The sequence below is a fragment of the Dermacentor andersoni genome, chromosome 4 (genome assembly GCF_023375885.2).
Source record: "Dermacentor andersoni chromosome 4, qqDerAnde1_hic_scaffold, whole genome shotgun sequence".
Taxonomy (NCBI): domain Eukaryota; kingdom Metazoa; phylum Arthropoda; class Arachnida; order Ixodida; family Ixodidae; genus Dermacentor; species Dermacentor andersoni.
This window is the reverse complement of record NC_092817.1, coordinates 141,610,278-141,632,845: the sequence shown is the minus strand read 5'-3', so window position 1 is coordinate 141,632,845 and position 22,568 is coordinate 141,610,278. Positions and strand designations below refer to the sequence as shown.

At 45.5% G+C, this 22,568-nt stretch overlaps 3 protein-coding genes across 4 annotated transcripts in view; 2 read left to right on the top strand and 1 right to left on the bottom strand.

Moving 5' to 3' along the window:
- Nucleotides 1–1,895, bottom strand: part of LOC126537854 (esterase OVCA2) — a 28,717-nt gene extending 26,822 nt beyond the window's left edge. The window contains exon 1 of the mRNA XM_050184933.2: nucleotides 1,843–1,895. Coding sequence (XP_050040890.1) covers nucleotides 1,843–1,878 — 36 coding nt within the window. The 5' untranslated portion in view covers nucleotides 1,879–1,895. The remainder of the gene's footprint in view (nucleotides 1–1,842) is intronic.
- A 57-nt stretch (nucleotides 1,896–1,952) lies between these two features.
- The window catches only part of LOC126537852 (pyrroline-5-carboxylate reductase 3-like), a 40,390-nt gene continuing 19,774 nt past the window's right edge, over nucleotides 1,953–22,568 (top strand). The window contains exon 1 of one of the 2 annotated variants that reach the window (XM_050184931.2): nucleotides 1,953–2,150. In XM_050184931.2, the coding sequence (XP_050040888.1) occupies nucleotides 2,084–2,150 (67 nt within the window). In that variant the 5' untranslated portion in view covers nucleotides 1,953–2,083. Of the gene's footprint in view, nucleotides 2,151–3,176; nucleotides 3,200–22,568 lie in introns of those variants that run through there. The other variant, XM_055074483.2, reaches the window with a different exon arrangement.
- Nucleotides 4,320–6,577, top strand: nero (deoxyhypusine hydroxylase nero). Its single transcript, XM_050184929.3, has one exon. The coding sequence runs from the start codon at nucleotides 4,816–4,818 to the stop codon at nucleotides 5,752–5,754; it is 939 nt and encodes a 312-aa protein (XP_050040886.1). The 5' UTR covers nucleotides 4,320–4,815; the 3' UTR covers nucleotides 5,755–6,577.

Below are 22,568 nucleotides of genomic sequence, written 5' to 3'. Positions count from 1 at the left end.
GGAAATGGTGGAGATGAAGATTTTCTTAAAATATTAAAAATTAAATTGCAGGGTTAAATGCACCGAAACAGCACAGTGTGTTATGAGGGATGCTGTAGATGGAGGAGTCTTTATTATTATTATTTTTTTTTTGTACTCCGCCCCATTTGGATTAATGCAGCTGGGATCATTCTAATGATACTACAAGAAACTCTATAGATGCAGAAACCACTGAACCTAATCCAGCTGTGATAAACGTGGATGCTGTCTCCTGCCGAGACCATGGCTTTAAGGACATTAGAGGAAACATAAATGAATTTTAGGTGTCTGTTAGAAGAGGGGCGCAAATTAACACATGCACGTGGCCCTCTTCCAATAGATATGTATATAGCCCACGAATCCTACGAATCTGCAATAGAAACTAATATGAAATGGCTGCAAGATTGGTAGCATAAACTCGTCATTCCCCCCCTTTTACTCTCTCTCCTTACCTTGCAAGGTCAAACCTCCTTAATTTTTCCTTTTTTTTTTCCCCAAAATCATAGAACAGAATGCCACACCCTGTCACCATCCTAACTCTGCCGAATCACTAGTTCGATAGCTCGTTATAGGTCAAATTGCTGTTTTGTGCTGTCTTACTAGTCTTCTTATGGTTTCATTTTTTTCTTCTAGCAGCATTATATTAACGTTCTAGCTTATTGTATTGCATATTTAACAATTTATCTTGTTCATCCTGGGTAGGCCACAAGCCCTGCAGAATTGACGTGAATAATTAAATAAACAAATGAATAAAACTTGCAATGAAGCGAACTTCTTATTTTGAATATAATGTGTTTTTAAAGGTATTTCAGCATTCAGATACGCGAAGCAAAAGAAGTCAAGTTTAATAATAACGATCGAGCTTGGCAGCGTTTGTCACCACCCCGTTTTAAGCGGATGTCATTAGACAGAGTGACAGTCCGTATACGGTTTTGGGAGAATGTGCAGCAGATGTATTGGTAAAGCGACTTCACGTAGGGAAAGGCTGCGGTGACGGGTTCGATCCTCGGAACTGGATGAATCATTCTATTTGAGGATGGGTTCCCCCTCTCTCACGACAGATATTAAGTAAGATAACAAGTAACTGGTGAAAAGAGAGCGCCGTTACAGTGTCGCAAACATTTTGGCGCTAATCAACCACCATTTTCTTTGGGTAGTATCCCAGGTGTCGAAGACCGTCTTACCGCTGCAGCATTCTGGGCCAGCATAATATGCCAATTCCTTTCGCTAAATTCTATTTCTTTCTTGTCATCCACCACTCACGTTGGGATGCGGTCCTACACAGCCCCAACCTCGAAGAACAGTTATGGGCTGTCCAACGGGCCCGCGACGCGGCGGAGAGACTCGGCCTCTCTGTCCCGACGTGGGAGCGGCCCGCTGCGCGCTAGTGCGCGCCCTAAAGGACCCTAATAAAGTTTTTCATCCATCCATCCATCCACCACTCACGGCCGGTAGATCTTGGCGATAACGCAAACGTAGCGCCATTCCGACCATTAACGAAGCACAAAAAGGAAATTAATTGGAATAGAATCGTTAGACTACTCGGGCCCTGAGACATTTAATCGACCCTGCACCTTCTAATCACTTTTACGGTACTACTAAATGAAGTTTCATTCAAAACGTTGCGTCAGCTGGATGTCTGCGTGCCGACCATGACGAGTTCCTTCGAACGACGGTGCGCCGGCACATTCGTCGCCGTTCGTGCGACAGTCGCTCGGCAACAACAAGGAGCTCTAATGTCACAGCAGACAAAGCGATATGCGAGTCTTTGTTTTTCCCATGGCGAAAACCGATAACTACCGGCGATGGGCAGCTCACACTCACCCGCAGCTTCGTGACGTCCGCCATGATGGTTGCCATGGCAACAAATGCTTGGCGTTGAGGGGCGCTGCGATCGCCGCCAATGTCCTCGTTTTAGATGGTTTCAGTTTCAGATATCCGCTTGCGCTAGTTGATCTGGCGGTTGCTCGGCTTACTGACCTCCAACTGCCATTGTCCGCTGTATTTCACCATCAAAAGACGTTACAGGCGTGTTTACACACGCACACAAGAGACGGAAAAGAAGATGTCTATTGGGTTTCTTGGGGCCGGACGAATTGCGCAGGCCCTGGCCAAAGGATTCATTGAATCAGGTATGTGCCCTTCTACAATTTTTTATTGCAGCTGTTTACAGCGTAATTAATTAAGATAAAGATACTAAGTATTTCTTGCCTGGCTATTTATATCCGTGAGCTCACTACACGCATCTAAAAGCAGGAATAATTACTCGCGGAAGTGTGCGGTTAAACTCCGTCCGTGGCGAATGAAAAAATTGTCCAATGCTCGTTGCGCAATTAAGTTAGCTCGGAGAACTATATCACAAACGTTTAGTGAGGGATGTTTTTGTACACTTAATCACCCTTTATTAACCAAGTATGCACAGGAAAAAATACGCTATAAAATTTTATGTTTTTTACTGATAATCTTATATGAGCATTGAAGATCTCCATCGTGGTGCGTAGAGTCTTCAACGAAGAAGAGATATAGTGCAGTGACCTTTTTTTTTTTAATTCGCACTGTTGACTACTAATTTAGATATGTGACACTCTGAGACAGGTAAACGTTAAACGAGAAAAATCAATTATATTGTTAATTTTCTAGACTTACTGTACAGGGCCTATATATAGCTTATCAAGCGGTTTGGTTATATACGAGTCATTCGGAAGATTAAAGTTAAAAAGACAAGATTTTGCAGAGGTCGCGGGTGGCACCGAAAATGAAGTTGCTAGAGTGATCGCGACTATCGCACGTGTGTGAATTGTTCCGCGATTGATATGTATTATACACACAAGCGAAAATGTGTTGAGCCCTCGTAGCATTGCCAAAGACTATCGCTCCTATCGGGTAGACACTTTCACTGCTGGGAGAGAAAAACATGCATGCCTGTAGACACGCGCAGGTCAATGGAGATGATACGGGTACGTGGCCTCGCAAACTGATAGGAGCGATTCTCCAGAGCTAGGGCTCTCAAACTCTGTTAGCAGGAGATATGCGCCCGATACGCAGTGTCGCTGCGTCAAAGTGCGCGAGACCGGACTTGCTTAAACGCTTGCGACTGCGTGGACATTTGCAGGCAGCATGCACGAAAGGAAAAAGAAAAGACTATGTGGACGACACTTTCACTTGTGACGGGAATGCTTTGGTATGTCGCGCACGATGTCATTGTTCGTGTTCTTTGCGACAGCATGTCCAGCTGGCGAATATATTCATATACACAAGTACACGCAAAAAGAAAATAAGTATTACGCAGCTGCTTTATCTTTGCAACATTCTGTATTCAGATTTGAACGAGTCGGCAGCGGAACAAACCATGCAGCTTGCAATATGAATATGCGTTAGTCTTAATTTGTTCACTGTCACAAGGTGTGGGGCAGTTTAATTTCCATCAGGTCCGCGCACGTATATATATATATATATATATATACATACATATATATATATATATATATATATATATATATATATATATATATATATATATATATATATATATATATATATATATATATATATATATAATTTTTGCTACATGCTAGTAGACTATATGATTGTCGTCTCATCATCATCCTCAGCCTATTCTTGTACACTGCAGGACGAAGGGCTCTCCCTGCGGTCTCCAATTACCCCTGTCCTGCGCCAACCGATTCTAACTAGCACCCGCATATATCCTAATTTCGTCGCACCATCTAATCTCCTGCCGTTCCCTACTGCGCTTCCCTTCTCTTGGTACCCATTCTGTCACCCTAATGGTCCAACGGTTATCTAGTCTGCGCATTACATGACCTGCCCAGCGCCATTTCTTTCTCTTAACGTCTATTAGAATATCGTCTATACCCGTTTACTCTCTGATTCAAATCGCTCTCTTTCTGTCTCTTAAAGTTATGCCTAGCATTCTTCGTTTCATTGTTCTTTACGCGGTCCTTAACTTGTTCTCAAGCTTCTTTGTCAGCCTCCAAGTCTCTGCGCCGTATGTCAGCACCGGTAAAATGCACTGATTGTATACTTTCCTTTTCAATGATAACGGTAAGCTCCCCGTCAGGAGCTCACGATGTCTGCCGCATGCGATCCAACCCATTTTTATTCTTCTGTGAATTTCCTTCTCATGATCAGGGTTCTCCGTGATTAGTTGACCTAGGTAAACGTACTCCTCCACAGACTCTAGAGGCTGACTTGAGATCTTGAACTTTTGTTCCCTTGCCAGGTTATTTATCATTACCTTTGTCTTCTGCATATTAATCTTTAGCCCAACTCCCTGTTAAGGTCCTCAATCATTTGTTGTAACTCGTCTGCATTGTTGCTGAATAGAACAATGTCATCGGCAAACCGAAGGTTGTTGAGGTATTCGCCGTCGACCTTTACTCCTAAGCCTTCCCAGTTTAATAGCTTGAATACTTCTGAGCACGCAGTTGATTGTCACCTAGCGTTGTGATAATCGTAGGTCATGCTGGATTACTGGTACTGTGCTCAAATAAATGTACACGCGGCAATGTGTTTTACAGTGTAGCTCCCTATCACCTCCGCATCAGAGGGATAACGACACAGATACCGAAAACGCGCACTCGATCATCGCATACTAATCGCGAGCGGCAACAAGGCTTGGTTAAAAAAAGAAAGTTCGTAGCCGAGACATGATCCAATCCGATCCAGTCCAGTTCATTTGTGACGCCATCTTAATCTGGTGCGGACGGTGCGGTGATTTACGCGCGTCTGTCGCCTCAATTCGCCGACGTCGTTTGACAGCCGAGACAGCCCGCTGACATGAAGCACGTGGAAGAAGCTGCAGTTCGCGCTGTTGGAAAGGTCCTCAATGACCGGAGCCGACCGCTGAAGGAACGCTTTCGAGCGCTGTTCACGCTGCGCAACTTGGGCGGCGCGTGTGCGATCGAGTGCATTGCCAGCTGCTTCACGGACCCGTCGGCGCTCCTCAAGCACGAGTGCGCCTACTGCCTGGGCCAGATGCGCGATCCCCGCGCCATCCCGACCCTCGAGAAGCTGCTGAGAGACGAGAAAGAGGAGGCGATCGTGAGGCACGAAGCCGCCGAGGCGCTCGGGGCCATCGCGGAGCCGCAAAGCATGGATATTCTGCGCGAGTTCGCCGCCGACCAGACGGCCGTCGTGGCTGAAACGTGTCAGCTTGCGCTGGCACGCATGTCTTGGCTGGCTAGCGCCGAGAGCCAGCTCGAGGCTTTCGCCGACAGTCCGTACAGTTCCGTCGATCCCGCGCCACCGCTGCTGTCGGACGATGGGGGAGGCGTCGAGGAGCAGGCGCAGCGTCTGATGGATAAGTCGGCGCCGCTGTTCGAGCGGTACCGCGCCATGTTTTCCCTCCGGAACGAAGGCAGCGAGCCGGCGATACGTGCGCTGGCCGAAGGGCTTCGCTGTCCGAGCAGCGCTCTGTTCCGCCACGAGGTCGCGTACGTTCTGGGCCAGGCGAGGCACGAGGCCGCCGTCGAGCGGCTCGGCGAGGTTCTGGCCGACGAACAGGAGTGCGGCATGGTGCGTCACGAGTGCGCCGAGGCGCTCGGCTCGATCGCCACGGGAGATTGCTTCGAGATGTTGCGCCGCTTCGAAGCCGACGAAGAGCCGCTGGTGAGAGAGAGCTGCGCCGTGGCGCTGGACATGTGCGAGTACGAGAACAGCTGCGAGCTGCAGTACGCCGACACTCTGCTCAAGGTGCAACAGGAGGCTCTCATCTGAATCCTTTTCGTGTTGCGTCGCGATGCTCCCCGAACCGGTCGTTTCGTGTGATTTGATTGCCTCTTGTTGCTTTGAATTTCGGGTGCGCGATGGTACCGAGGTTCGCACAGTACGCAGTCATCGATGGCCTTGCATTTAATGCTCTTTTTTTTTCACGTTTGATCATCTTTCACACGAATACGCAGGGTTATGCTTATTTAAAAATTGTCTTTTGTGTCAAGTTGTCGCTTAAACCCCATTAAATCCGAGTAGTGGTGTTTGGCGGTAATGCTCCATCAAAGGCATGTGGTGGGATTGAGGTTTACATATACTGCTAAAACTGATAGTAGCGCTGGTTTCAGCTTTTGACGAGACTCGTTACCACCTGTTCCTGCGAGATTGTCTTCGTGTGTGTCTGCGAAGGGTCAGGTACACGTGAGAACGTCAAACTTTTGACTGTCTACAGGCATGGCTCGCACTACACATACAGCTTAAACCTGTAGCATGCATACAGGACACCTGCGATGCTAATCAAGTATGTAGCTTTTATTTGCTGTTAGCATAAAATGTGTCCTTGCAAAGTTTCAATTGCCATGACAGCATTGACATTAGAGTAGTTAATATATTTTCTCCCAATATGTGCATTCCTTATTTACCGCAGCATCAAGCGTTGATTTCTTGCAGTGGTTGTGACGCATTATGTTCCTCACTCTTGATTGGGTGGCCATGCATTCCGCACATGTTTTTCACATGCATAACACATGCTCAGCAAGCAGCTGTGAAAATGCAGTGCATTATAATATATGCAGCCATTTCATCTAGAAAGTAGCCAAAATATTTAATGTTACGATGGCCATAGGATCAAGTTGTGACATGGGGCGGGGGGGGGGGGGTAATTACAAAGGGCATTGCTTAACATTTTTGGTCAAAGCAGATTTGGTTAGTGCCCCTTTCATGTTTCACCCCACCCCACTTTTTAGAGCTGAAGGTGATGCAACTGCCATCCTAACTTCTTTTGGCAGCTGCTCAGTATTTTTTCTCACAAAAGAGTAAGCCGAGGCAGCGAGCCTTACTCAGCTGAGCCAAGAAATGACACTGTCAGAAAGCACAAGCACCCATTGTGGTTATTAAGCCACTTTGATGTGTAAGCTCCGGCACACATTTATGAAAATGCCGTTCTTATTGGTAAGAATTTATGGTGCCTCTAGGTGAGTGAAATGTGGAGAAAAGGGGTTTTGTTTTTGTCTGCTTCAATTTTTGAATTTTAGGTAGAGCTAGTTTCTTTTCCAGACACCAGTTTTGTCAATCTTTTGTATAACTCGAAGGGGGAGGGGGGGCTATATGCTTCACTGTCATTATGCATTATGCTTCACTGTCAGAATAATGTTGCAGGGCTCCCTTAATGTTGCTGTTCGCACCATGAGTAAGTAGTGACTGACATATTGTTACAGTGATGAGCTGGTCCTGGTAAAATGTGTGCATTTCTATTTGATTCACAAAGTTGCTTTCATTATGAGTGGCTCTTATTAGCATTCGACAGTTGTCCTTGTTACTGATTTACATCCTCACTGGCACATCACAGGTGGCTTCATCTTGCACTAACTGTGACAGGCTAGGCTACGGGAATTTGAAGTTGTGGCGGGGAGGAGCAATTTATTATTTTTTATGATTTACGATACCTTACACATCCTGTGGGGAAGCCTTTAGTAAAGGGTTTTACAGTAATATATAGGCATTCTTTTTTATTTTTATTGTTCAATATTTGAGACCACAGGTCTGAGTGAGAGAGGAAAACATGTTAAAGGATAGAAATACATGCAATATAAACAATACAATAGCACCATAAGCTACCACACATATGTAACAGTGCAATACCTTTTTTAAAGCCAGAAATGCAATGACACAGCATCAATATGATTTTAACATTTTACACTTAACACACCAGGTTGCAGAAACGCAAAATTTTAGGGAAGCGTATTGCGCAGGAATGCGTCCACTCATAAACATACAAAAATATACACAACTGCTACTTGTAGCAAAGACAGACAAATAGAAGAATTTTTAGTGTAATCTCGCACTGCAATGCTTGCTTGACTGAAGACAGTTTGTGCATTGCCTGTCAGATGACATTTCTTGCAATGACATTGATTCCACTGCTACACAGGTACTCAACCTCCCGAACCTTTGGATGATTTTTATGGAACTACTGGAATGCCAAAGTATATTACCCACAGACAGCTTTGATAGGCATTGTGAAATTTTGTGAAGGGGCCACAATGCCTCTGCATAATGGCTGCTTGCAAACGCAAAGCTAACTTGAGGCTCTTAAGTGCAGCATGGGCATCCTGTTTATTTTCTTAAGCTTGCGTTGCTTGGCCTTGTTTAACCTGTGTTTACAGATGCCCACTCGAAGTCTGTTGTGTATGTTCACATTATTTCTACGCCTCTAAGATAAGCACTACTTGATTTATAAACAGCATTTGCATACACTGACAGCGTTCCCATGTGGCTTTTTGCTGCTTCACTGGGGCAGTAAAGTGCTGTAGCGTCATGTCATGCCCAAGTGTCGCTAGAGACAAACATGACTTGTAGACAAGTTTTTGCACACTGTAGTTACTAGGTTGTGCCAATATGGTTGGTGTTATCAAGTCTCCACTTCGCTATGTGGCCTATAATTGCTATGGAAGCTGTTTTGATACTCTGAGGGCAGCCGAGATGCAGTGAGTTCGCATCGTACCAAATGTTGGTCTGTGTAAGTTACGGCTAATAGGTAATGCATGATGCAGACTTGTAGCACTCGACAAAAGTGCGGGCGGATCAGCGTGCAGTATGTCCGTGATGTGAATACACCTAATTCGCTTGACACGGCTATTGAGTGCTGTAGGTTTACACCTTAGAGCTGCAGGAGCTGAGGCATCCTGGTTTCATGAAAGGCTTTCATCCATTTGTTCAAATAATTGTTCTGGCTTGCAGAATATTGTATTGGTGAGGGCTGATCAGCCTAACTGCCCTAGACAGGTGGTGGACTCTCTTTTGCTTCCCCATGCTATGAACTTTTTTTCTCCAGCTTGAAATGTTCAAGGATTGCTGCGGAGTCAGCACATAGTAACATATACCTTTGATCTGTAGATTCCTGCATAACTTGTTTGGGGAAGTATTCTGAAAACACATTCTAAATTGGTTTCATTTAGCAATACTTCATTAAAAAAAAAAATTGCATGACATAGTGTACTGTGTGACACCTCGTTTAAGAGTGATTGTTGACCTATAGCTTAACCAATTGACCTCCACTTAAAGTGGTTGACTTAAAATAAGAGCTCCATAATTGTTGAACATCAGTAAAACAGACTAGCCTACACATGGTTTTCAGCTGTTTGACTTAATGGGAGACACCAACGCCAGAAGTTATCCCTGTAATCTGCAGCTTTTGCTTGCAAGGAATACTGGTGTGTTACGTGCCAACCACAGTGCTAACATTGTAATGTTGTAATGCTTCCTGGAGCTGGAAAGAGCACTGCTTTATTGCCCAAGTGAAAAAGGTGTCATTCTCTCTGTCTCGCCATCATGCTCAGGAAACGGAGTATGTTTATGTACATGAAATGAGCTGTTGGTCAGTCTGAGAAATGTTACTTTGTGTAAATAAGTGCAGCGGAAATTATAGGCGTATCCGAGATCTGCTTCAGTATGAGTTATAATTTGTCATCCTCTCACCTCCTCGACAGCCAGTACACTCCCTGCATCATTTTCTTTTTTCTTGGGTCATGTTTCTGGATGTGAGCCGGTAGGATTAGTGCTGTGTTGCACAAAAATGACATAACTTCACTAGTTAATGCCACATTTAAGATATGCATGTGGCAGCAGGTGGGAGGAGCCAGACTGTTCTGTCCATCATGAAGAAACATGCCAGCTTCTTCAACCTGGAGTTGATTGTCATTGTTGAACAAGCAGAAAAACAACTTTGAAACCATTGTTCTTTCACTTTTCAAACATGCTGAGATCAACGAGCAGCCTTAAGAGTACACCTGAATACATTACATATGAAATGTTTGTCGAAAGCCTTGTTGTGCATGGGTAATGTGGGGTCATACATTGTAGCTTGTGTTGTAGGTAGCTCTGCAGTTGTTTTCATCATGGTCATTTACTTGTCCATATATAGCACAGCCTGCCTTAGCTTAGACTGTGGCTCCTTTGACAATCTTCATTTTCTCTGTTGCTAACACCCTGCTGCACAAATGCTATAAGCCGGGCTGGTTGGCTTTACGTTAAGCATCGCCAACAGGGCAGACGACAGGACAAAAGATTTAGTATGAACATCTGTCGTGTTTGCATGCCATTTGTCCTGCTGTCTGAATTGTTCATCATGTTACACCTTGATCTCCTTGAAAACAGATTGATCCAAGCGACAACGCAGGAAAAATAATGAACAAATCGGAGCAAATAAAAGGAAGAGTGTTGAGCCTTTCTTTGTCTTATCAGCTGCTGAACGTTTTGGGATTTCTTGTACTCTCACGGCCATCATGAATCTTGAGTGCGCTTTGAATCTGATGTGAATGGTAGCTCTCGCCGGACTTGAGAAAGTTGTACTTCTGAGAAAAAGCTCTTTTGTTGACTACTACTTTGAAAAAATGTCAAATGTGTGGTGGCAGCATTTAGGTGACTTTACCTTGTGCTGCAGAATTTGTGTCGTATCTGTACTGTGTGAGTTCTGTATAACACAATTATCTATTATGCCTTGGACTAGAGCTATTAGTAATGACTTTGTCACAGCACATTAGCCACTAGAAAGAAGAAAGCAAAAAAAAAAAAAACGACTGCTCTGAACTAGATTGAATATGTCTTCAGTTAAATGGATGACAATTTTCCCTGTCAGTAACTGTAATGAAGCAGTTACATTACTTTGACTGTGCAGCTGTTAAAGAAAGAAAAAAGAAGATAGTGGTGGTTGGGAAGGGGGAGGGGGGCTGGGCAGAGGATGTTGAGTAGAGTGCTACTGCCTTTTGCGTTCAGTCACGCTATCCATCAACCCCGTGGATAGTTCAATTTGTTTCCCTGCTGCTGTTGCTCCGTTTGCCAGACACTTTTCACTCTATTCAACCTTAGGGTAAAATGGCACATGCTGAGGTAGAGGTAGCTTGCTTTTAATTAAGTTAAGCGTGAATGCACCATAGGACTTCACAGGCTTCAACTTTCAGCTAATTTACACATATTTGCTGCCTATGCTGTCTCCTTAGCATGCCATCTGCTCATAAAATAATGGCAATGTAACTTTCACCACACAGGAATAAACTTCAGGCCACCTCCCACCAGTCATTCCTAATGACTAGGAACTGGAAAAAGGACCATCTTCCATACTTTTTTGTTTGTGTAAATTTCATCAGGACAATGCTGTTGTCAGAAAGTCAGAAAGTGGCACACCTGGCACATGCTCCTCTTGTTGGAATTTCTGTGTTAGCATGTGGCCTACCCAGCCCCCTTCCTCGTCCTCCACATTTGCAGTCAAGTGTATGCCCCTCGCCCCTAAAAAAAAAAATTCTCGCTATGCCGCTGCATACCACACAGTGTTCACTGAGGGCAGCCCCTGGCAAAAGTTGTAGTTTGAAAGCCGGTTAAATTTGCCCAACCGCTGGAGGTCACACTTTAGCCTTCCTTGCTGAGGACCACTGTCACCTGTCTTTTAACAATTAACTTTTTGAATTTGCAAGACGCATTAAATTATCACCTCATGCCTTTTATTGCCATTGCATAGCAGAATGGGTTTTCTCGTACATTTCAGGGCAGGCAGCTCAGACAAGCTACCAAAGCTGTTAGCCTTCAGGCATTGTCAGTCCTTTTAGCTTCTAAACAAAATAGTGGCAAAAGTGGTCAAGAAGTTTCTCATTGTACTCTGGAAGAAATGACTGAAAGGTCAAAGTTAAATGAAGACAGGTCATGGCAACTTTTCAAGCAACTCATTCACTCCATTCTGCACAGCATCCTCTTCGCGGCAGCATAGGCAGAAACGGGAATCTGCAACTAAATTTGAACACTGCCATATGACATGAAGTATTGATGCCAAGTTTTTCTGGTGGTGTTGGTTTGTGTTCTTGCAACCTCCAGCAGCTGCACTCTAACTCAGGTTTAATGTTAACAGTTATAAGAGTGTTGTCTGAATGGATGTTTGAATATTTATTGCATAAAAGGGTACTATATCTGCCAAATCACTTATAGCAACTGTAAAGAGCATTTGTCCCAATAAACAACAATCAAAACTATATGTAGAGTTTGACTTTATTTTCATGGCTAGCTTATTGCCAACTGGTGCACGGTCTTTGTACGGCATCCCAGCACATGATGGAGTCTACCCTTTCTCTTACTTTTAAAGGAGACCTGACATCTGGGTTGGAAAACATGATATTTTAATTTGTTACTAAAGTGGATCTCGGGATCTGGTGTTATTGGCATATCAGCACATCATGACATGCTGCAGCAAGAATGCTAGGTATCATTGCGTTGCCCAGAAGAACAGTGTGTTGCAGGCACGATGATGTAGTGCCAGCATTTTTTCCTTGGTCTAAAGCGCTTGGCCAACAGTTAAAAAAAATTGTGAATGTGACAGTACTTTTTTAAGTGCGGCTGACCTGCCTGCACTTGCTAAAATAAATGTGAAATCTCTGCATCCCTACTATTTCGTATCTTACGCCAAATTAGTCAATGAACTGACTACAGAATTTGCATATTAACTGCGTAGAGTTCAGCACGAGCATAGTGATAATAACTGCTTGTGAAATGAGCTGCATGTTGCTATAACTGCAGATGCTCGTATTGGACGTAGTGCACTGTTTTCCACTGATTACGTTTCATCTGAAGTGAAAGCTGTAGCCACCACTTCCATCCAATTAGTGGTGATGGTCACAAATGAAGATTGCAACATCAGTCAGTTCTTAGTAGCCTGGTTCATTTTTTCGTGTAACGAGTGACACCTAAATGTGACAGTTCTGGCTCAGCTGTGCAGGAGGAACCAGCACCAAGATAGCAAAGGCCTGTATAAGATTTGGCGTCGTGCCACGTGTGAAGGTTGACAGCCTAGCCATGCATTCCATGGGGGGAGGGGGGTGACGCCTCGGTGACTTCTTGTGTGATGGTCCCATGGAGGAAGGGAAGAAACTAGGAGGTGGTGTCACATGATGAAATTGAGCTGGGAGAAGGTCTGCCCAGTACTTGATCATGTTGCATTAGGTTTTTGTGTCTCCCACCACTGCGCTCTTCCACGGGTTTGACAGCAACGTGCGGCTGTCACACGCTCTACCTAAGGGAAATGTATACATTGCAAGGGACATCAGGAGAAAATGTGCATAGAGTGTTTGGCAGAAGGGGCACGAACAAGTAAGTTTATTGATTAAAGGCTACTGGGGACTATACATACTGGTCCAAGTCCGCTGAGTGCTACCGAGACCGTGGATGAAGCCGGGACTAGCAAGTCCCATGTTGGGCTGATATTTATAGGCACGGGATGGAAAAAAGGCAAAGTGGACATCGCTTATTTGAAGCGGCCACGTGTAAGACAGAATAGTTACACATGGCGAAATCCTCATGCATTACCGTAAAGCAAGAATGAAGTACCCACCTCCTGACAAGTCACTCAATAAGTACAGTTAACAACATGGCGATTATTACAGACACGCACATTCCCCACACCCTTGCTCTACAGCCACATCTACCATAACATGACACACATACCATGGTAGATATCATCACATGACATGCATGTCATGAATTATAGGTCATGACATGCATGTCATGTAGGTCATTAAACAGCCAGCTATGCCTGGTATGTACCAAAATTGGCATAGTATGACAAGAGTGTACGGCGTACATGAATGATAGTTCATGGCATGTGTGTCATGTAGGTCATTAAACAGCCGTCTACGTCTTGGTATGCACCAAAATTGGCATAGTATGACAAGAGTGTATGACGAAGGTCGTGACATGACGAGGTCGTGACATGCATACTGTGTAGGTCATGAAACAGCTGATTACGTCTTGGTGCTCTTGTGGTCATTTTGTTAACTTGTAGGCTCCCAGCACACCACTTCGCATAACATCGGTTCTCACAGGGTGTGGGATCTGCCAGCTTTTTTTTTTCTCTTTCTCTATTTGAAACAGCGCCACAGAAAAACACGATAATGGAATGACAAGCACTGGCAGGTCAGGGCTCGCTTGCGAGACACTCGCTGCTTGACGTCACGTTGTGCAGTGGGCGCTCTTGCACCGGCTAGGGCAGTGCGGTTTTTGTTTTGCGCAGTGTGTCTTAGTTTCGACTCTGCAGTGGCACTTTCGCATTAATGTTATGGATGTGTTAATGTCTGTGAAATTCTGTCAGCTGCATAGAATTTCAACAGATGTCCCCGCCTGCCCTCTCCTCCACACATGGACGCACTCGCCGCACTCGCCTACTAGCACAAATCGCTACAATAATGGATGTTATAGTATGTATATGGGGTGTCCCAACTGCCATGCACCAAGACTAAAAAAGATGCAAATGCAGCATAGCTGGACAGAACCATGGCAATGTTTGCCGTCACTTGGAGATACGCAGAGTATTTTGTGCATTCCGCCTAATTAGATAATTCGTATTAACAACTCAGAAATATTGTAGTTAGATGAAAATTTTCAATGAGAAAATTTCAGCCCAACATGAAAAACTCCCCGATACAGCTTTCTGCTGCTCAGTGCGTGCTACACAAAAGTGTTTTTCGAAACGTGAAATAAGTCCGCGAATACACGCAAACTGCCGCGCCACTGGCCGCTCGAGGCACATTTAGCGCCTCTGACGGAAGTCAGATTCAGCAAACACGCAACGGTGCGTTCCACCATTTACTGAATCGATGATCTGCGCAACCTTCAGCTGCTATAGAACAAACGTGCCGCGGTGCGGACAAACTGGCTATTACATCGACATATCGATACGTACTAGGCCATAAGTACATAGGAAACTGTTCTTTAGTTTTCGCTGTGACATCACTAGGTCAGGCGTGACCTTCCTTGCCGTCGCCGCTGAGTACACCAACATTCGCCACTGCGTTTCTGGCCTCGCGGACAACTTTCTAAGTGGTTCTTGTGGGGGAGAGGAGGAAAGGCTGGCACTGTCTTCTGCAACCCTGGCGGGAGCACGGCTCAGCGGCAACGTTCTGAGGGAAATGAAGGGGAGGCAAAGCGCGAAGAAGCGAGAGCGGTGGCCGAAAAAATTTCCCAAATTTTCACCCGCGTTATAGTGTGATGCGGAAGTGAAAACATAAACACCTTATTTACAACAGATGAACTGGTCCAAACACACGGCTGAGTGTTGAACTTGACTTATTTTGCGGCTTTTCCCTTCCGTGTCTGAGCAAACGCGAAACCGTCGCACTTGGAAGCTGCGTCGATTCGACGTCTTTTCCGAGAAGCCCAAAGCCCTACCAAATGTTGCCGGTTTACTTGCCGCGATGACACATATGCAGAAGCTCCGCCCCCGTAGCTTTCCTTCATTGCAGCGGAAAGTTGTCGTGGACGTGCGTGCAAGTAAGATACCTACTCTTGCCGTGGCACACAGGGGATAGGAACTAAGCTGGTGATGATGACATACACACAGGTGTAAAGAAGGTTCTGCTGAAAAAAAAAAAAAAAAAAACGGCGCCATTAGCTGTGGCTGTGGTAGGGCCCCAGTTTTGATGCCGGTTGCGGTGCCTATATTTCTTTTTTCAAGTTTTTCTACTCATTTATCATGGTCATTACAACATGATGATCAAGTATTGTTGCGGAAGGGACATGGCTGCGCGGCTTTGGTGCGGACTTAAGAACTAATGAATCGCTGTTGTATATAAGAGGTTGTCTTACCGTAGACGTTTACTTCCGGTGCATCGTTAGCTCCACGGTTCATTTGCGTTGCTAATGCAGTATTAAATAGCTGTAATTGTACAACTTTCGCACATTTTAATTTTTAATAGTACCTTTCACCGACGGTTCCCCGGAAGCATTTGGCTCACGGGACGAGACCTTCGGTTTGCTCTCGATATGCCTAAACTTCGCGCCCATACTCCCAACTTTCAAGCTCACCCCCTCCGCTATTCACCCTTTATTTCAATTTCTTGCTTCACTCGATAATGAGGAGTTTTAGGTTTTGTCCACCCAAAGTTAGGGGACGCCGACGACCGGGTGTACAAAAAAAAAAAAAGATGCATGCAAAACAACGCAAAATGAGTACAAACGAACGTGCAAGCAGGGCGTGGAGCTTTGGGTGTTCAAAGACGCTTGGGTGCGCGATTTCTGAAACTCCCCAATACTTCAGAAACTCCCTAATACTTCACCGGGCTGCACTTATCACGTTGTTGTCCAGTATGGGACATGGGCACTGCATGTTGCATCACGAGACGTGAGATCATAATACGCCATCCAAGTATTCTGTGTCCTGGTTCTGCGATAGGTTGTGCTACAGCTTCGCAATCCAAGAAACACAATTTATATACATACAAGCTCATGTATTTATAATAGCTCTTGCTCTTACCGTGCGAACGTTCTACTGGTACAACCGAAAACGAGACTTGTATTATCCATTTCGTGTCCGTATTCGTTAGATCCGTTTATCGTTTGACTTCTCATAACTTGCGGTACTTTGTTGGGAAAACGGATAACCCTTAAACAGTCGATTGTTACGAAATATTAGTTTTACATATTCACAAATACCGAATTCGTTACTGTTCTTATGCGAATACAAATAGCGTGTAATATTGGATTAGTATTAGAAACTTCGAATACTCGCTGACCCCTAGTATTGAAAGATCCAGCCAATACGAATGGGATACCAGAAGGTGACTTCCCCACAGTAATTGTCTTGTTGTGGAGAAGCTAGCTTCCACTGGAGTGCAATGTTTTTGTTCTGTTTGAAACTTTACTAACTTTGTCGAGCCGAGTTTCGCCGTCGCCGTCCAATTGACCTTCATTTTACCGCAGCTGCGCCCTAGCCTTGGCAACGCATCGCGTGACTCGCCGCCGCGTGCGCTAACCGCTGCCGCCGGCTTGGCGCATGCGCTCTCCGCAGTTGGGTCGCCTTCTGACCACGTGATTCGTCACGTACCTGGCTATGAGGAGCACCTAGTCAGTGCGGGCTTGGCCACAGATGAGAGCGAAGCCGTGCCGTCTTCTCTGAGCGTTGCGCGGGAGCGGGAGGCTTTAAGCCGTCGTCGCCAATGCGTCTGACCACCCCGCGGATATAGCCCGGCGAGCTGCTTCATCGGAGAGGGTCCGGAATGCAACAGGTGTCGCACCGTCGAGATCAATGCAGCGACCACATTCGCGCCCTGTCAGTTTCTGCTTCGACGCTGGGCATGTTCGCAGCGTCTCCCCACTTTGCATGTCGGTACTTGCGGACAACTTTCTGTGGCAATGAAGGGAAAGCTACGGGCGCGTGGCTGCTGCACATGTATTAGAGCGCCAAGTAGTCTGCCAGCGTTTGACAGTGCTTTTGGTTTCTCGGAACAGAAGCTGAATCGACGCAGCTTCACGTGCGACGGTTTCACGTTTGCTCAGACGCGGAAGGGAAAAGCCGCAAAATTTTACATTCAGTGATGTGTTCTGTCTCAATTAACTGTTGCTAATAAGGTGTTTATGGTTTCTCTCCCCCAGCTTAAACTAACGTGGATGAAAACATGGGACTCTTTTCAGAAGCGCTCTTACTTGTGCGCGCTTTGCCTCCGCAGCTTTCCCTTCATTGCCACAGAAAGTTGTCCGCGAGTATAGCACTTGCGCTTTCTCTGTGGCACAACAGGCGTCGCCCCGTCGAGCGATGCGTGTCTACCCAAGCCTTATCACAGTCATGTCTAGCCGTCGACCTAAGCACAGCTGTCATACCTGGCTTAACGATGATTGTATACCTAAGTATAACAACTACAGCTAAATCAAAGATTAACCAAGTGAAAACAAGACTTAACCAGGCTAAACCAAGCTTTCGCTTTGCATGTTCAGGGTTAACTGAGCTAAGCCGCAGCCAAATATTTTTAGATGAGTTTTGGATAGCTTGTGTAGGACTGCTGGTGAGACTCCGCTGGATTCAGAATGGCTGTCAGTGCATTCCTACGTAATGGAGCAGAAACTCTTGACTGAACCCAGGCCTTACGTTCCTGGCCAACATTGGCGAGGTTTGCCCAATGTCAACCATCATGCAATGTCCAAATTTTGCGGTTGACACTGACCTAACGTCGGCCGACATTCAGCCACCAGCCTAAGGCCGACCACACTTGCCAAAGTTACGAACTTCACTCTATTACCTTAATGAATGCATTGCAGGCGTATTACATAAGGGGTGGATAATGCAGTAAATATTAGAAACAGACGTTCATTTTGCAGTATGGATGATAATAGCTTTGGTAAAGGCAGATGGGCTTGTGATGGCTGTGATAGCGAGTTGAAGGCCGTTTCAGTCTTTCGATGCTCGAATAAAAAATGGTGCTTGAAAAGTGGCGGTCCGGACATAATCATCATCGTCATCGTCAGCCTGGCTACGCCCACTGCAGGGCAAAGGCCCCTCCCGTACTTCTCCAACTACCCCGGTCATGTACTAATTGTGGCCATGTTGTCCCTGCAAACTTCTTAATCTCATCCGCCCACCTAACTTTCTGCCGCCCCCTGCTACGCTTCCCTTCCCTTGGAATCTAGACCGTAACCCTTAATGACCATCGGTTATCTTCCCTCCTCATTACATGTCCTGCCCATGCCCATTTATTTTTCTTGATTTCAACTAAGATATCATTAACTCGCGTTTGTTCCCTCACCCAATCTGCTCTTTTATTATCCCTTAACGTTACACCTATCATTCTTCTTTCCATAGCTCGTTGCGTCGTCCTCAATTTAAGTAGAACCCTTTTCGTAAGCTTCCAGGTTTCTGCCCCGTACGTGAGTACTGGTAAGACACAGCTGTTATATACTTTTCTCTTGAGGGATAATGGCAACCTGCTGTTCATGATCAGAGAATGCCTGCCAAACGCACCCCAGCCCATTCTTATTCTTCTGATTATTTCAGTCTCGTGATCTGGATCCGCATACACTACCTGTCCTAAGTAGATGTATTCCCTTACCACTTCCAGTGCCTCGCTACCTATCGTAAACTGCTGGTCCGGACATGTGCGCACGTAAATTGAAGCGGATGACCTGTGCGATGAGATATGTATGAAGGGGGCGTGATGTATGGTGGATGATTAAGAGAACTGTAGAAAAATAAACGGAAGAGAGAGAGGATGACAACCTTTCGATGGAAAGCAAGCGACCAGATTTCGCTTTCAATGATAAAATGCTGATATCGTATGAACATGAAGAATAAAATAAACTTTATTAAAAAGAATGGTGCGGCAGTTTGGTTGTGGTCCTTGGACTCGGACGGCGTCTTCGGCTTGCCGGATGGCCCAGAGCTGGTGTTTCAGCTCTGAACTTTTGAGAGCCGCCTCCCAGCGGCGGCGACGCCGACGGAGGAGGTCCCCGGCGGACCCCGCAGCCAGGGCGGCGTCGGGAAGGAGCAAGCTCGAGGTTTCCTGTACTCTGTTAACGGCCGCGGTTATGGACGCGTCGCGAACGGCGGCGGTTTCAGTGCCGTTGTTGCCGGCACGTTCCCAGAGCATGTGTCGCAGCGTTGCTCTGTGTCCGCACGCGTTACACGCATCAGTCGGGCATAATCCTGGCTAGCAGTGGTGTAAGAAGGCCGGGCCAGGATAGGGTTGTGTTTGCAGTAAGCGTAGGGTTACGGCCTTGTTACCGTTTAACTTATCGTGCGGTAGCGGGAATATGCGTCTTTCGAGACATGAATAATGAGTAACCCTAGTAGCATGATTATATACTGACTCAAGTGCATTTATGATGCAAGTTTGATGCGGCTTGGAGAGGGGAGATGCATACTCAAGTTTCGATTTTACAAATTATTTGTAGGCCATATCTTTTATATGTTGCGGAGTATGAAGTACATGCCGCCTAAGAAATCCCAGTGATTTATTAGCAGCTGAAATGATGTTAATAGTGTTAAAGCACCAGGACAGATCGTAAGACAGAGTGACTCCCAGGTATTTGAATGATTGGACCGATTCTATTGGAGCATTATATACGAGAGAAGGACACAAGTTTACATTTCTTAGGAGTTAAGTTCATCAGCCAGCAGTTGAACCATTCTTGTACTTTGTTAAGGCCGTTCTGGATGGATGTGTGGTCAAATGTTACGGCAGCTATGCGGTAGATTACACAATCGTCTGCAAACATACGAAGGTTACGCGATACATGCGTTAGTAGAATGTTAATATAGATTACAAAAATGAAGCGGTGCTGGACAGACCCCTGCGGGACGCCTGGCGTTACGGGGAGTCTGTTAGTATAGTGGTTATTACGAAGACAAACTGACAACAGTTAGTCAGTAATGCTGCTATCCATTTTATTACGTCGGGGTGTAAGTCTAACTGAGACAATTTTAGAAGCAAACGCCAATGAGAAACGGTGCCAAATGCCATCAGTCTGAGGGTTACTGGCAAGGTTAACATGCAGGTCGTGACGGAAGATAGCCAACTGCGGCTCGCAAGAATACCCTTTGCGAAGCCCACGTTGACAAGGTGAAAAAAAAAAAGCAGATTAAGTCTAAGGGGTTCATGATATGCGAGTATATGACGTGTTCCATGATTTTGCAGAGGGCACTAGTGAATCAAATAGAACGGCAATTGAATGGGGTGTCTCTGTGGCCTGATTTGAAGACTGGAACGACCTTGTTTACTTTCCAGTCGGATGGTAAGATGCCTGTAGAAAGTGATTGCGAAGACAACAAAGTTAAGTACGTAGCAGATACATGTTTAATATATATTTTTTTAAAGTTTGGAGTTAATATCGTTCACGCCTGCTGATGAAACTTTGATATTAGCAATGATCGAGGCGATGCCGTCTGAAGAAAATATAATTGGAGACAAATGCACGGTTACATATGGATGTCGGATAGTCTGCAGTTGAAGTCTCATCAGTAACTACGAAAAAAAAGCTGCGCTATATATGTCAGCACAATCGTTGTCACTGATCGCTTCGCCATGTGCATTTAACACGCTGATCATGCGCGCCTCCTGAGGGTCTAATAATTGCCAAATATTGCCGAGGGCTGCTTGTAAGCATTTTATGTAGTTTCTTGTGAAACAAGGAGAAGTTTGTTTTTTGCATAGCCCTCAGATGATCGTCTTTGACCATAAAATATTTCCCCCTAGTTTTGTTTGGTTGAGGGGAAAAAGATGCTTTTTTTGTTTTCGAGCGGCTTAAGTGTTTTTCAGAACCATATCTCGTTTTCTATTTACGCGGAACGTTAGTCTTGGTGTAAACTTATCAGCGACCTTGTTTTTAAATATGGTCCAGTTTTCATTAGTAGAGCGCGTAGAACATAACCTCTCGAATATGTGAAAAAATACACCCTGACCATTATTAATAGCGTCGTAATTACGCTTGTTGTACAGGCGGATCGTATTGCTGACTAAATGGCGTCTTACAGGTTGAAATTAAAATGTGGCATGAATTACTTTGCGGTCACAGACCGCATCTATGTGCCATCGATGAGAAGCTTTCCGGGTTACTGGTTGGCATGAGATCTAAGATGCTAGAAGTACTCTGTATAACTCATGTAGGTTGTGATAGAAGCTGGGTTAAATTGAAATTAAGGGGAAAAAATTCACAGAATCTCTAGCGGGCTCACTGTCCATGGTTGAGCTCCAATTCAGTTAGTAACTTCAAGACTTAGTAATTCCGCTGCAAATACAGCTGCCCTATCACGATCACCAAGCCGACGTACAAGCGCCGCGTTCATGGACGCATATAGGTTGCTTCCATTCTAAAAACATATCCGCGAGATAAAAGAAAAACGCCACTAAACGAAAGCGGTCACATTACGTAGCACCATCCATTAAAAACACGTCGTGGTCACCCAAATAAAAGTAAGCTGGGGCCGACTTCCCCGTATACAAATGAACAAACCGGAGCACAAGATAATGAACTATAGGCATCACACAGTGCAAGAAACTGGAGACTACGCAACATGTCTTTGAGAAAGAGCTAAGGTGTATTGATAGCCGCACTTTTGGAAGCACATTTTGTGACGATGAGAGACAGTTTTATGTCTGGAGAGTTTAGCCTAGCGGCGGGCTTGGCATGCCAGGCGCCTGGACCAACTGTTGAGCTGTCTGCACTGCGAGAAGCCTTCATTGCGGTGAGCACCTACGTGTGTTGAGACGTATCACGTGAAGTAGTGCAAATTACTGCGAGGTGTGAGGCCGACGCATGCCTGCTGCCAGGGCGGTTCGCCTCTTTACAGGGCCATGAGATAACGATAGCGAAGCTTAGGTCACGTGCCCACATTTCTCGTAGCATCAGCGTGCGACAGGCCGGCACCTTGACTACCTCGCCGACCGCACTAGCGATTTGCTATTGCCCCACGATAAATGACCAACCTGTTGTTGTGAAGTGCGAACGGCTTCGTAGATGAGATCCCAGATTAGCGTTGGCGTCGATGTTGCGCTTTGAGGCACACTCGCCGAAATTGTTTGTGTTCGACATCGTCGAGCTCGCGACCTGCTCCGAGAAGAAAAGCGGAATCAACTTTTGTGTGGATCGTGTTTTTAATCGTACTTTCGTGTTCAATTCCGAGTGGAACGTGAAACAGACTTACGTTGCGATGCGTGTTTGGGCCTAAGACATCTAAGCAGCAAAACACGATATGAAAATTGTTGCTTGTTGCGATACGAAAAATGCGGCGATAGTGGCGGCAGCTCCAGCGCATGGAAAAAACAAAGAGGCAGCCATCGCTCTTCCACGACACTCGCAGATTC